At 41.5% G+C, this 16,521-nt stretch overlaps 1 protein-coding gene across 1 annotated transcript; it reads left to right on the forward strand.

The window, feature by feature from the left end:
- The first annotated feature begins 13,264 nt into the window (after positions 1 to 13,264).
- Positions 13,265 to 15,893, forward strand: LOC130217544 (coiled-coil domain-containing protein 106-like). Its single transcript, XM_056449655.1, has 4 exons — positions 13,265 to 13,370; positions 13,814 to 13,960; positions 14,099 to 14,311; positions 15,580 to 15,893. The coding sequence occupies exons 1-4, from the start codon at positions 13,265 to 13,267 to the stop codon at positions 15,891 to 15,893; spliced, it is 780 nt and encodes a 259-aa protein (XP_056305630.1).
- The last annotated feature ends 628 nt before the right edge of the window (positions 15,894 to 16,521 follow it).

Raw genomic sequence — 16,521 nt, forward strand, 5'->3', positions numbered from 1 at the left:
TTATTCCTCAACTTTTTGATTTGTCAAATATAAATTCAATCAAATCACCCTTATTGCTTTTAATGCACAAATAATGTTTACAATAACTGTAACTGTTGTCAGGATGCTGGAATTTCCAACTTCGAAATGATACCTTGACAAAATATCAACATTTGATACCATTTTCTATATTTTGTGATTTTTAAAAAATCTTAATATTATTATTATTTATTATTTAATGCACCAGAGCCAATATGGACATTAGTATTTTTTATTAACTAATATAAACAAATTTTTGAAAAGCACATCTTTGCTTATTATCCTACTTGTTAGTGGATAATAGCTAATACATTATAATTTAAAGCATATTAAAAACATTTTTAGCCTTTATTTCACATATAACATGTTTTAATTGATGCGCATATGCAGTTTAGCATGCTTTACCATAGCGCTCTGTGTGTGTGCCTCGACCTGCTTGCTGAAACACAGGGTACCCCCGGGATCCTCCAAAAGAAATTCAAAGATTTTTAAGAACTTTTAATACCATTTCAAATGAAATTTAATGCCAACTTCATACCCATTCCAACAGAGGTGTGGGGGAAAAATGTAAAATATGTATGAATTTTGAACCCTAGAAAATAATTATGTACAAGTGACTACTTGAATTGAATAAAACATTTTATTTAAAGAGCCCATATTATGTGTTTTTGTAAATACCCTTCCATGTAGTGTGTAACACAGATCTAAGTGAAGTGAAATATCCAGCTGAGGCTTAAATCTGTAAGTGTACAGTGTTTAAAACTATTGATTCATCTATAAAAGAGTCGACTCAGTGCTTCAAACGAGTCGTCTTGATAACGAGTCATTAGGTGTTTCGTGATGACGCGACTACGAAACACAAGTAGTTGTGCGCGCACACCCAGGAGATTTAAAACCTGCGGCCCGCCCACTAACACAGAAAAAAGCCACACACACACACACACACACACACACACAGACACCGGTCGAATGAAGTCATGCTGTGCAGATGGATATTATTGACAGTCTACCCAAAGATGAAACCTCAGCATTATAGCCCAGCCTTGAGCAGTTTGAGTGCTTCTGGAAACTACATGCTTACAAAGAAGACTTCATCGGCCGTTTGTTAAAGGAAGGTTCAATTAGTAAAGACTGTCAGAACATGGATCAGTGCAACATGGATCAGTTTCTTCCTCCATTTCACAAGTGTAAGTACATGCGATTAAAATTGTCGTCTCGTTTACTCTAGCTTGCAAAATATGCATTTAGTTGTGTTTTGTTACTTGTAACCGCGTGTACTGTAAACGCGAAACGTGCCGCTTTTTTTACAAATCGTCAGCTGTTCCTACACACATGCAACGGTGTGTAAATAGTTCAGCTCAGGTTCGAGGTGAGTTGTCTAAATTGCACCCAGCAAGCTGAACTGGCGCTCTAGGCTTGTGTGTGTGTTGTGTCCTCTGAGGAGGAGGAGGGTAATGTGTGTGTGTGTTTGTGTGCGTGTGTGTGTGTGTGTGTGTGTGTGCGTGCGTGCGTGCGTGCGTGCGTGCGTGCGTGTGTTTGTGTGTGTGTGTGTGTGTGTGTGTGTGTGTGTGTGTGTGTGTGTGAAAAGAGCAGGTAGAGTGTGACAAGCTAGGAGATCTCCTCACCAGTTCTTGGAGTTTTTGCTCAATAAAATAGTTCATTGGTCATTGGTTCATTGGTTCATTAGTCCATTAGTCATTGGTATTTTCAAGTCCATCATCTGTATTTACATTCACCCACTGGCAGCTAAAATCCACGCCTTACGCCTGTTTCACACTGCAAGTGAAAGCAGTGCTTGAGAGCAGAAGCAGCACGCAGGCGTTTGCCTTTTTTACACCAGCTGCGTCTGCAGCGCACAGCTTTTCGGCAGCAGCTGCAGAGATTAATCTATCTCTGTCTATTCTATCTAGTAACATATCCCTCTATATATACAAATACACTTTTTTTCATCTGCACCAAGGCTCGCGGCAACCTCCTCCTATGCTGTTTCTTTAACCTGCAAGTCTTTATTTTACAAATGATATAGATCCTACTGTAACCGCTGTCTGCTTCTCAAGCTCTATGAGGAGTGTCTTTCATGTCTGGTGCACTCAGAAGACAATCGCCTGTGATATCATGTCATTTGGTTTTTGATTGTTGTTGATTGAGGTTGTTGTAGGCCTAATTATAATAATATTTATACAATATAGTTATAATGATATCTATACATGATCAAACTAGTGTTACTTTCTCCACTTCAGTAATGTCCAGCGGCAGAAATACCGCCCGTGCAAAGGATGAGACAGACAAAAGTAATTAATGCATGCCCTTCTTTTACTTATTTTTGTGTTGTCCGGTTCACAGTACAAAACAGCTCCCGGGTGCAATAACTTGAGTGAACATAAAACAAAGCCGAATAAAGCTTTATTCCTCTTTATTCCATCATCCAGCATGCGTGTCGATCTACACTACCCACAGTGCACTTCGCTATGGACTACAACTCCCTTAAATAAATATTTCGGGCCTAAATAAATGTTTGAAGCAGTTTTTAATCGTTTAAGTTCATTTGATTGACTATATTAGATTAGATTAGATTAGATTAGATTAGATTAGATTAGATTAGATTCAACTTTATTGTCATTACACATGTACAAGTACAAGGCAACGAAATGCAGTTTAGGTCTAACCAGCAGTGCAATAGCAGCAAGTGCAGGATACAGGTATATTGTCACGGTTGCAGGTTTGTGCGCTTTCCGGAGTATCTGTTTTGTCACATGGGTTTGTGTTGTTTGTTTTTCCACGTGTATTTGTTTGGTCACGTGTTATGACGGCACTCAGCTGTTTGATTGATCACCAGCTGAGGTTCATTACTGAGCCTATATCTGGGCTACGTTTCTATGTCTCTATGTCAGTTCGTTGTGTTTGCTTATGTGTATCTGTGTTGTGCTCAGGACTAGAAGAGTGACTGCTGGTATTCGTTTCGTCCCTCTGTTCCTGCCCCAGAGTTCCAGTGTCCTCACCCTCTTTTTGTAGCCCTGTTGGCTTATTTTCACTGTTACCATTAAATATCTCACTTGCATTTGGATCCATCTCTGTACTCTTATTTCACACGTGACAGAACGAACTGACCTTGTCATGGATCCAGCGAGTGCATCCCAGATCTCTGAGTTCGTCTCACTCCGTAACGCCAGGATTGACCGGCAGGATGAGGCATTAGCTACCACCGCTCAGGCGATTCAGGCTCTGGTCGGCCAGGTCTCCTTGCTCACCACTCAGGTCCAACAGCTGGTTACAGGAGCGGCACAAGCTGAGACCGCACCAGCCCCTGTAGTGTTGCCAGCACCAATGACTACTAATCGCCTTGTTGAACCTCGCCTTCCTCCTCCAACCTGCTATTCCGGAGAGCCTCACCTATGCCGGTCCTTTCTCTCCAAGTGTTCCTTGTACATCACGTTGCAACCGTCGTTGTTCTCCACGGAGCAGGCTAAGGTTGCCTTTGTCATCACTCTCCTTTCGGGTAAGGCGGCTCAATGGGGAGCTACAGCCTGGGAACAGAAACTGCCATGCTGTTCTACCTTCGAGCTGTTCTCCAAAGAGCTTAAGAAGGTGTTTGATCGGGCCGCTTCCGGGAGAGAGGCCGCCCGAATCCTCGCTGAACTCCGTCAGGGAAATCGGAGCGTGGCGGACTACTCTATTGAGTTTCGGACTTTGGCGGCTGAGTGCGGCTGGAACGAGGAGGCGCAGTGGGACATGTTCCTGCATGGACTATCCGAGCGTCTTCAGGACGAGATCTATACTGCAGATCTTCCAAAGACCTTGGACGAGTTAGTGGATCTGGCGGTTCGGGTGGACGCCCGATTGATTCGTTGAGAGAATCGCAGGCAGCAGGTCAGGTTTTTGGAGCCGGTCTCTGGTCCTCCGGTTTTGGCTGCGGCGCCGGAAGTGGGAAGCGCTGACCCGGAACCGATGCAGGTGGGCAGGTCCCGCTTGTCCGTGCAGGAGAAGCGCCGACGGAGAGAGGAGGGACTCTGCCTTTACTGTGGTGGCACGGGACATCGTGTGGTTTCCTGTCCAGTAAAAGACAACACCCATCAGTAGGTAAGAGGTTACTGATGGGTGAAATTAATCTGGATAAACCCTCTGCGGCGGCTACCTTGTTGCCCGTCACTTTATCATGGGGTTCCAGAAGCCAGAACACCCATGCCCTTGTTGATTCCGGGGCAGAGGGGAATTTCATTGATTCCAGTTTCGCTTTCAGTTTTAAACTTCCGGTTAACACCCTTTCACAACCCATTGCAGTACGCGCCCTCAGCGGACTTTCCCTTCCCACTATCACTCACTCCACTAAACCCATAAAGATGATCACGTCCGGAAATCATGTTGAAAATATATCTTTCTTTTTAACAGACTGTGCTAACACACCAGTGGTTTTAGGTCATCCTTGGCTGATCCTCCATAAGCCTCACATTAACTGGAGTCTTAATACTATATTTTCGTGGAGTGAGAACTGTCATGAGTCTTGTCTTTCGTCTGCTCGTTCTGCTGTGTCTTGTTCTGTGTTTCAGGAGGAGCGCATGGACCTGTCAAACGTGCCCAGTGAGTACCTCGACCTGAAGAGAGTGTTCAGTAAGTCTCGGGCTGCTTCTCTGCCTCCTCATCGTCCCTATGACTGTGCTATAGATTTATTGCCAGGTACATCTCCGCCTAAAGGCAAACTATACTCTCTTTCTATTCCTGAGAGGGAGGCCATGGAGAAATACATTTCTGATTCTCTAGCGGCTAAGATCATTCGCCCTTCTTCTTCACCGGCGGGGGCGGGGTTCTTTTTCGTGAAAAAGAAAGATGGGTCTCTTCGTCCTTGCATAGATTATCGAGGGCTGAACAACATCTTGGTGAAGAATACATATCCTTTGCCGCTGATGTCTTCAGCGTTCGAGCGTCTGCAGGGGGCTTCTTTTTTCACGAAATTAGATCTCCGCAACGCATATCATTTGGTTCGCATTAAGCAGGGTCATGAATGGAAAACTGCATTTAATACCCCCAGGGGTCATTTTGAATATTGTGTTCTCCCTTTTGGGCTTTCCAACGCCCCCGCAGTTTTCCAAGCACTCGTCAATGATGTGTTGCGAGATATGATAGATCAGTTTATTTATGTCTACCTGGATGACATTCTGATTTTTTTCCGTTCTCTCCAGGAACATGTGCAGCACATCAGGCGAGTGCTTCAGAGGCTGCTAGAGAATGGGCTTTTTGTCAAGGCGGAGAAATGCGTGTTTCATGCACAGTCTGTTCATTTTTTAGGACACATTGTGTCGGTCGAGGGGGTGCGCATGGATCCAGAGAAGATTCAGGCTGTGGTGAATTGGCCAATTCCGGAGTCTCGTAAGGCCCTGCAGAGATTTCTGGGCTTCGCCAATTTTTACCGGCGTTTTATTCGCAATTTCAGCCAGCTTGCCGCCCCTCTGACGTCCTTAACCTCCTCCAAGACTTCCTTCAGGTGGTCGAGTGCAGCACAGGCTGCATTCACAAAATTAAAGGGCCGCTTTGTTTCAGCCCCCATTCTGGTGACTCCTGATCCCTCCCGGCAGTTTGTGGTGGAGGTTGACGCGTCAGAGGTGGGGGTGGGCGCTATCCTGTCCCAGCGTGCATCCTCGGATGACAGAATTCATCCTTGCGCATTTTTTTCACACCGATTATCTCCCGCAGAACGTAATTACGACATTGGTAATAGGGAGTTGTTGGCTGTCAAACTCGCTTTGGAGGAGTGGCGTCATTGGTTGGAGGGTTCGGGGGTTCCCTTTATCGTTTGGACCGACCATAAGAACCTTGAATACATCAAGTCTGCCAAACGACTTAGCTCCAGGCAGGCTCGGTGGGCATTATTTTTCGGACGATTCGACTTTACCATCTCTTATCGACCGGGTTCTAAGAACATCAAACCCGATGCGTTATCCCGTCTTTTTGATTTTTCCAAGCGCAATACGTCTCTTGAGCCCAACGTTCCTCAGAGGATTTGTATTTCTGCGGTGACATGGGAGATCGAGAGCAGGGTTCGCACAGCCCTGGATGGGGTAACGCCCCCGGCCGGATGCCCACCCAGCCGCTTGTTTGTGCCGGAGGAGATTTGGTCTGACGTCATTTGATGGGGACATTCCTCCAAAGTGGCTTGTCATCCTGGGGTGAGTCGTACTATATTTTTGGTTAAACAGCGATTCTGGTGGCCAGCTATGGCACGGGATATACGTGAGTTTGTTTTGGCCTGTTCTGTTTGTGCTGTTTCTAAGACTTCTAATCGACCTCCCGCTGGACTCCTTCATCCTCTGTCAGTGCCTTCGAGACCCTGGTCGCACATTTCGCTAGATTTTGTCACAGGTCTCCCGCCATCTGGTGGCAATACGGCTGTTTGACCGTGGTGGACCGGTTCTCGAAGGCTACTCACTTTATCCCTCTGCCCAAATTACCCTCAGCCAGAGAGACAGCGGATGCTGTCATAAATCACGTCTTTCGCATTCATGGCCTCCCGACGGACGTGGTTTCTGACAGGGGGCCTCAGTTTGTCTCTAAATTTTGGAGAGAATTTTGTCGTTTATTGGGGGCGTCTGTAAGTCTTTCTTCTGGTTTCCATCCTCAGAGTAACGGACAGACTGAAAGGGCCAACCAAGATCTCGAGCGTATGTTACGTTGTTTGGTTTCCCAGAATCCCACCTCTTGGAGTCAGCAGCTCCCATGGGTGGAGTACGCACACAACTCATTGCCAGTGTCAGCCACGGGCCTTTCTCCGTTTCAGTGTAGTTTAGGTTACCAGCCACCAGTTTTTCCCAGTCTGGAATCCGAAGTCGCGGTCCCCTCCCCTCACGCCTTTGTCCAGAGGTGCCGACGCACTTGGAACAGGGCCAGACAGACCCTCCTCCAAGTGGGTGCGCGCACCAAGGCTAAAGCCGATCGCCACCGGTCTAAGCCTCCCGTTTACGTCGTCGGTCAAAAAGTGTGGCTTTCAACCAAGAATATTCCCTTGCGTTCCGTATGTAATAAACTTGCACCTAAATTTATTGGCCCATTCACTGTCATCAAAATCATTAGTCCGGTGGCAGTCCGCCTCAAACTTCCTCCAGCGTACAGGAGAATACATCCCGTGTTTCATGTTTCCAAATTAAAGCCCGTTTTTCATACGGCCATTAACCCGCCCAGTCCGGTCCCTCCCCCGCCGCGTCTCGTAGATGGGGAGACCGTTTATTCGGTTAAGCGCATTCTGGATTCAAGACGGAGGGGGCGAGGATTTCAGTACTTGGTGGACTGGGAAGGTTACGGTCCAGAGGAGAGAAGTTGGGTTCCGGCTAGGGACATATTGGATCACTCTCTTATCGATGAATTCAATCGCCAGGTAAGCTCTTCTGGGAGCACCAGGAGGTGCTCTTAAGAGGAGGGGTATTGTCACGGTTGCAGGTTTGTGCGCTTTCCGGAGTATCTGTTTTGTCACATGGGTTTGTGTTGTTTGTTTTTCCACGTGTATTTGTTTGGTCACGTGTTATGACGGCACTCAGCTGTTTGATTGATCACCAGCTGAGGTTCATTACTGAGCCTATATCTGGGCTACGTTTCTATGTCTCTATGTCAGTTCGTTGTGTTTGCTTATGTGTATCTGTGTTGTGCTCAGGACTAGAAGAGTGACTGCTGGTATTCGTTTCGTCCCTCTGTTCCTGCCCCAGAGTTCCAGTGTCCTCACCCTCTTTTTGTAGCCCTGTTGGCTTATTTTCACTGTTACCATTAAATATCTCACTTGCATTTGGATCCATCACTGTACTCTTATTCCACACGTGACATATAAGTTATAAAGTGCAGTTATAGAAAAACTATGGTGATATTTACAGATGGATGTACTATGAACATTATATACAGGTTGTATTAGCTATGAACAGATTTACAATAAATGAATATATGTACAGGATGCTATTAATAATCAGAAGTGTGCAGATAGATAGACATAATTACAAATGTATATGTGCTGTGGGTATGTACAGTTCAAGTAAATGAATCAGTGCAATGAATGTGTGCAAACTTTAAATGTGCAAATGTTAAATAGTGCAGTGATTGTGAGGAGTATAAGTTAGAGGAGTGTGGGGGTGTATTGGGGGGGGCAAAAGAGTCAGTGAGGGGCAGAGTTTAAGAGGGAGACAGCTCTGGGGAAAAAGCTGTTCCTCAGTCTGCTGGTTTTTGTCCAGGGGAGCCTGAAGCGCCTGCCGGAAGGCATGAGAGAAAACAGTCTGTAAGCAGGGTGAGAGGTGTCCTAAAGAATACTGCGTGCTCTGCGCAGACAGTGTTTATTTTGGATGTCCTCTATGGCTGGCAGTGTAGTCCCTGTGATGCGTTGGGCAGTTTTCACCACCCGCTGCAGTGCCTTACGCTCAGCAACAGAGCAGCTTCCATACCAGACTGAGATACAGTTGGTCAGGATGCTTTCTATTGTGCAGCGGTAGAAGTTCACCAAGACAGCTGATGAAAGCTGGTTCTTCTTAAGTTGCCTTAAGAAAAATAGGCGCTGGTGAGCCTTCTTGACCAGGCTGGAGGTGTTGGTGGTCCAGGAAAGGTCCTTAGAGATGTGGGTCCCCAGGAACTTGAAGGATGAGACAGGCTCAACGGCCATCCCATTAATGTGGATGGGATCATGTGAGCCGGTTCGTCCCTTCCTGAAGTCCACAATGAGCTCCTTGGTCTTGCTGGTGTTAAGGAGCAGATTATTGTCGCTGCACCAAGTGGCCAGATGCTGTATCTCCTCCCTGTAGGCAGTCTCATCATTATTGCTGATTAGACCAATCACTGTGGTGTCATCTGCAAATTTGATGATGGTGTTGGATCTGTTCACAGGCCGACAGTCAATGGTAAAAAGGGAGTAGAGGAAGGGGCTCAGCACGCAGCCCTGTGGTACACCAGTGTTGAGTGTGACGGTGGTGGAGCAGATGTGGCCTGATCTAACATTCTGAGGTCTGTTAGTCAGAAAGTCCATAACCCAGTTGCAGAGAGACGCGTCGATATTCAGGTCTCTGAGTTTGATCAGTAACTTAGAGGGTATGACAGTGTTGAATGCTGAGCTGGAGTCAACAAACAGCATTCGTGCATAAGTGTTTTTATTGTCCAGGTGTGTGAGGACAGAGTGCAGTGCTATGGAGACGGCATCTTCTGTGCTCCTGTTGCCACGGTAGGCAAACTGATGTGGGTCCAGTGTGGATGGCAGAGAGTCTTTCAGATGTGCCAAGACCAACCGCTCGAAGCACTTCATGATGATGGGTGTGAGTGCTACAGGGCGGTAGTCATTCAGGCATGTTGGGCTGGAGTGTTTCGGCACTGGCACAATAGAGGTGGTTTTAAAGCATGTTGGCACAGTTGCTAGGTTAAGCGACAGGTTGAAAATGTCTGTGAATACCCCAGCGAGCTGTTCTGCACATGCTTTGAGGACGCGCCCAGGAATACCGTCTGGTCCAGCAGCCTTACGCACATTGATCCGACTCAGTGCGGTGTAGACTTCTGAGGAGGTGAGTGTGATAGGTGAGTGGTCGGTTGAGGTAGTGTTCCTGGTGTAGGGTTCTGTATTGTCTCTTTCAAAGCGGGCATAAAAGTCATTTAGCTCGTTCAGGAAGGAGACATTTGTGGCTGTGGGGGTGGACTGGCTGGGTTTGTAGTTGCTGATGGCCTGGATGCCCTGCCACATGCGCCGAGGATCAGAGTTGGAAAAGTGTTCGGTAACACTTTATAATAACTACACACTATAAACCATTTATTAAGCATTAACTAATAGTTAGTTCATCATTTGTTAAGCATTAACTCTACATTACTAAACATTAGTAAGCAGTTTATAAATGCAGCTACAAATGCTGTATTCTTGAGTTACAAGCGCATATATAATGTGCTAACAAATGCGTTATTAATTGCATTTTCATACTTTATTAATGATCAGTTTTTCATTACCTAATGAAGTAGTGCATGATTTACAAACCATTTATTTAAGAGTAATTGGTGGCTTTTAAGATCATTTACAACGCATAAATAAATCATTAACTAATCATTTAAATGACCATTAATAGATCTTATTTTTCAGGCATATAGTAATAGTTAGTCTGTATGTTAATAAATGCTTTATTAACACAAATTCATGCTGAAATTCATTATTAATTACTGTACTTACTAAGCATTTACTAATTCTTAGTTAATTGATTTTGTGACCTAATCTAAAGTGAGGACTGTTTATGCTTAGTTAATGCTTTATAAATGATAAGTAAATGCTCAGTTACATTATGAGAAAAAGCAAATGAACGAGTGATTCAGAACATAAATATTTATTGCAAGATACAAAAATTACTTATCCCCATATCAATAGAAAAAAATAAAACTTCAGCAATGTCAAAAAAAAAAAAACTAAAAAAATACTACTGTATACAAGTAGCCAAATTATGCAAAATGTGCATTAAAACATCAAGATGTCAACCAAATAACTGACATAACTACTTGTACATTCTAGAAATGACATACAACTGTTTCAAATGAAAACATAAAACACTGGAATCTTAAATAAAAATAGAAATACATTTAAATAATGTAAACATTGCTGAATATCAGTTTCAGGAGATTAAGCAAAGTACAGAACAGTAGATTTGGTAGAACACTGAATTAAAGGAGTGTCAAAATGCAATATGTAAATTTTTATAAAAACAACATCATTTAACAATAAAACATCATAAAACATTTCAGTGTCTTTAACTTTTAAAATCTTGTCATAATTACTCACCCACATCTTATTTTAACACCCTGAGACCTTTAATCAATCTTCAGAACAAAACATTTTGGATAAAATCTGACAGCTCTCTCATCCTCCATAAAGAGCAATGGTCCCGAGACATCCACAAACGAGACCAAACATACTGTCAAAACATTCCATGTGCAATTACAGTTAAACAACTGAAGTGACATGCAATGTTTTGACAAAGTTTTTGGTTCCTTTTCTGGACTTTGAGAGTCTTGGGCCATTGCTGTCTAAGAAGGATGAGAGAGCCTCAGATTTTATCTAAATAATTTTAATTTGTGTTCTGAAGATAAATGTAGGTTTCAGGAGATTGAAATGAGGGTGAGTACTTAAAGGCATTGTTCACCAAAAAATAGAAGAAAACAAATACTCACTATTTACTCTCCCTCAAGTGGTTCCAAACCTGTTAAGTTCTTCTGTTGAACAAAAAGGAGATGTTCTGAAGAATGCTAAAAACCTGTAACCCTTGACGTCCATGTTACAAAAAATAATTACTACAAACATCAGTGGTTACAAGTTTTCAGTTTTTTTTCAAAATACTTTTTTTTTCTGTTCAACAAGAACAAACTCGCACAGGTTTGGAAGCATTTGTGAGTAAGTAAATAAAAATGGGTGGTTGAAGTATTAATTTATTAACAGGTTGTTTTTTTTTGTTGGTGGTGAACTACCTGTTTAATTAACACTTTTCACTGTGTGAAATCTACATTCACTTTCTTTGTATGGGCAGCAGCTTATTGGAACGTATAATCAACCAAACAAGTGACATAACTACTTGTACATTCTAGAAATGTCATAAATCAGTCTGCCAAATGCACCGTCACGGTGTTTCTTTGCCAGCCATTCATGCCACTCAATCACTGCAAGGTGGTCAGAAAGCAAACTGTCAGTCCTATTTCCCCTAAGTCTCCAGATCTGCTCCTTGTATGATCTCCAAGCCCTCTCGATGTGCTGAGTGTGGGCACCAGTGCGGGAATCTACATGCCACCTCTTGTGGTTGACAGTGTAATGTTTGTAACCTAGTGCAGGTAGTATGCGGTAGGCACGCCACTCATCACTAATAACTGATGACCCAGGCCTCACATGATGTGCAACAAGGGGGACTAGATGTTTTCGAGATCTTCTCTCTACAAGACGCAAAATAGGTTTTCCCGATCTTTGCCGCTGAGAATACCTCACACCTAACATCCCAAAGACCCAGTTTTTTCTTTTCCATGCACCAGCCATTCGTCCTCTTCCATACTGAAATCAAAAAAACAAACACAAACATATCCCTTAAAATTAGAACTTTTTAAAATATATTTCACTTTTACGTCTAGCTGCTATCTAAAAAAACATACCTTTCTTTTGTGCCGAAAATGGCTTTCGTCAATCACTACAAACTGCCTTTTTCCACCAATCGGCTGGCCTGTTCGCCTTCTCATCCTCTCAATGGATGTGACACAGACCTCCCTTATTTTCTTTGCCATTTTACTTAAAGTTGTTGAACTGCCTGCAATGTTGTCATCCATCATGTCTATCTGTCGTAATCGTAGACCCTGAGAAAATCTTTAAAGACAAAAGAAAAACATAATATGTAATACTAAAACATAATTGACATTGAGTGCATTATATTAAATGTTGCATATTTTATCCAAATTACAAAGATAACAGCAATAAAGAGGGTGTATGATATTAGAACTGTTAATACTTGCTTACCTGTATAGGAATAGCATCCACTTGCTGAAGGAGATCTTTGATCCCTTAAAAATAGATTTGTGCCTGACAGAAATTTGTTTTGCCTCATGTGATGAATGACGACAAATCCTGTTGAATAAAACGTATGTATTTATTTATTTATTTATTTTTTGTTCAGTTTTTTTTCAGTGGCCTTCAACATAATCACACATAAACAAATGCATACCCCCTCTGCCACCCCCGCACCCCCACAAATATAATATATTTGTTCTACACAAATGTATTAGTTTCAGATAGAAAATAAAACAATACCTTTTTTCTTTTTGTTTAATCTGAATCTAATGTCAGCAGTACTTTACAGAATAATCATATTATACAAGTGTAAACTGCAAACCCAAACAAGTTAATAATTGAAAAGTCGCCTCTTATTTATTTTTTTTGTATTAAAAAACTTACCAAACATACTGATCTGCAGTGTGTGTCCTTTTCTTCAGTTTCATGTCGCGATGACATACTGTGCATTTAATTCTTTTTTTTAGCAGTTTCCTTTTCTGAAGCCACGTAATCATCTTCAGTGTATTTCTTATAGAACTGCGCTGGTTTATAAGTTTCTTTATCCTGGTTAATCTGCACATTTTAAAGTACGGGCTCTTTTATAGCGATAGCTAGATAGTCTCTTTTTGGCGCTATGAATTCAAACTTGATACGTCATCAATATGGGACAACGGAAAACTCGTCACGCATTCGGCATTCAAACGTCATCGACATGTGGCGAAAGCAACGGGTTGATTCAGTATGAACATGGAGAACTCCGACAAAAATCGAAAAGGTGTACGGACACGAGCCAAAAGGAATGACAATGTGGAGATGGATGCAATAGATAAGACGTGCGGCAGTGACACTAGTGGTAAGTAGGCCCCTTGTTACTCTATTTACTGGCACACGTTATTGCTATGCTAACTATTATTATGCTAGCGTACATGCATATATTAAATGTTAACATGCAAATTATGCTGCATTTCAGACACAGTTGGAGCTGGGAATTCCTGTACATGTGTCTCTTATAACTCAGATTCAGTGTTTAATGTGCTTTCTAAAATAATTTTTCCAACTATACAGTATGAAAATTTTGATTCCGAGTTGTCTGGAACACAGCATTAACCGTTAGTTAACGTTATATGTGCACTGAGTTGGGGTGGAGCGGTGCAGCACGCTTTCTGGAACACAACTGGTTGTCAGTAGTTGACTTTTATAACTCTGTAATTTTTATTAGTGAGGTGGTATCAGTTTGTCTGACAAGAACGTTCACATTTCAGTCAATGATGTGTATGCACATTTTCTTTGAATTAGGTGTCTCCATGGCCCCCACTGCACATTTGTCAGACAAAAGGCAATCTCATGAGTTGGAGATGTGTAAACTGAGAGTAGAAATGCAAAAAGAGAAGATTGATGAGCTGACTAAAGAAAGAGACTATCTAAAGGAGCAACTGGCATCAGGTAAGTCTCACAATGCTCAATATGTATTTGATTAAAGTACAGTTGGGTCATACATTACATAATTTAAACTTTGTGTTTCTAAGTAAAGTTATACTGTGATGTAAGCTGTGAGTATTCTGTACTTATCCATTTAAACAGCTCTGAAAAAAGACAAAGGTTCCAGCAAGGCGATTTCCCTGTCTTCAAATTCCTCTAATGACAGCTCGGTTGAATCTTCCTCTGATGCTTTGTCAGACACCTCGACATCCTCATCAGAGGTGAACAAGAAGCAGAAGAAGGTGAATAGAAAGGTGAAAGAAAAAAAGAATGTGAAGAAGTCAAAGAAAATGGAAATGAAGTCAGGGCAGAGAGGTTAGAATGTTGTTTTTGCTTTTTTTACTCATTGGGTTTTTGGTTTGCTTTGTATGCTCTTCAGTTGTTTCACTCACCTTTGATTGCTTCTATCTTCACACAATTTCAGATTGTGTGTCATAAAATGCATTTGCCATTTAGAAACTTGATGTAATGTCTATATAAATACTACTGTTATTTATTGAACCAAAATGTTCAGCAACTACAAATAATTGTAAAAAATAATATTTTAAGTAAATTAGTCAAAATAACAATAGCCAAATTTTCATATAATTTTATATATATGAAGCTGCAACATTTTCATATTGCAATGGAATCTGTTTGCTGTGATAGAAATATTCAGATTTAATATGGTCATGGAAAACCTGGAAAAGTCATTGAATTTTGACATGACATTTTCCAGGCCTGAAAAAGATTTGGAAAAACAAAAACCCCCAAGGGTTTGGAAAAGTCATAGAAATTAGTTTAACAAATATATGTAAACTTGAATATCGGTTTGTTGCCTTTACTTCTTTTCTGTCTTTGGCCAAAAACATGGTCTCACATTATGAATGCTGTGTAAGCATTCATTTATTTTCCTTAGTCTCAATTTCAGAGGTGGCACAGCAGGAAAGAACCGCCATGTGTAAGCATTATCTTAATAAATTGTACATACTATAGATATAAAAAATAAATTAAAATTAAATAGGTTTTTGTGTGTTTTATGATATGCTATAATACATTTAAACATGCATTGTTTTTTATTATTATTTACCATATATACACAGACATTACATTAAACATTAGGTCATGAAAATTTACTTGAATGTCCTGGAAAAGTCATGGAAAATCATTTAATTTTAGTAGTAAAAATGTGTATAAACCCTGAATATTGGATGATTGACTAAATATTGCAGTTGAATCATATTGCACTTATAACCAGTACAGACATCCGTTAAACTCCAGACAAAGTGTACATTAGAAATGTGATCTTAACATGGAATTAGAGGCTAAGCAGCTGCTGATCTGCTTTCCAAAATCATTGTTATAGTTTATTCTGAATACGTCCTATCCTTCTAAATAAACAGCACGTTTGAAATGTAAACAAATAAATTATTGCCTAAAAGTCTTATATATTAGACTGGTCTGATTGTCTGGGTGTAACAGGTAATCTGTATTAAAGTTTGTGCAATGTATCATAGGGTTGATTGAATAATAGTACAAATCAATAACGAGTGTGTGCGAGAGAGAATAAAAATACTAACGCTTTCTGTGTTTTTGAATTACAGCCCAAACACCACAGCAGGTGGTTGCCCGATATAAAAAAATCCTCCGGCACTTCAGTAGAGGAGGGACCATGTCATCTGCTTTCAAGCATGTTGGGGTGGACCGGAACACAATTGTGGCAAATGCTCCAATTGCTGAGCTTTACATCGCAGCGCCTAACAAGTTTAAGGAACTTGTTCAAAACCATAGAAGCCGGGATAAACTTAGTGCTTTTGCCACACAATGTGCTGCTGAAATTCATGAAAATCAATCCATTGAAGAGACTGTCAGTGCCTTGAAAAGTTCCAATAAGCTGCTGCCCATACAAAGAAAGTGAATGTAGATTTCACACAGTGAAAAGTGTTAATTAAACAGGTAGTTCACCACCAACAAAAAAAAACAACCTGTTAATAAATTAATACTTCAACCACCCATTTTTATTTACTTACTCACAAATGCTTCCAAACCTGTGCGAGTTTGTTCTTGTTGAACAGAAAAAAAAAGTATTTTGAAAAAAAAACTGAAAACTTGTAACCACTGATGTTTGTAGTAATTATTTTTTGTAACATGGACGTCAAGGGTTACAGGTTTTTAGCATTCTTCAGAACATCTCCTTTTTGTTCAACAGAAGAACTTAACAGGTTTGGAACCACTTGAGGGAGAGTAAATAGTGAGTATTTGTTTTCTTCTATTTTTTGGTGAACAATGCCTTTAAGTACTCACCCTCATTTCAATCTCCTGAAACCTACATTTATCTTCAGAACACAAATTAAAATTATTTAGATAAAATCTGAGGCTCTCTCATCCTTCTTAGACAGCAATGGCCCAAGACTCTCAAAGTCCAGAAAAGGAACCAAAAACTTTGTCAAAACATTGCATGTCACTTCAGTTGTTTAACTGTAATTGCACATGGAATGTTTTGACAGTATGTTTGGTCTCGTTTGTGGATGTCTCGGGACCATTGC

The sequence above is a fragment of the Danio aesculapii genome, chromosome 23, assembly GCF_903798145.1.
Source record: "Danio aesculapii chromosome 23, fDanAes4.1, whole genome shotgun sequence".
NCBI lineage: Eukaryota > Metazoa > Chordata > Actinopteri > Cypriniformes > Danionidae > Danio > Danio aesculapii.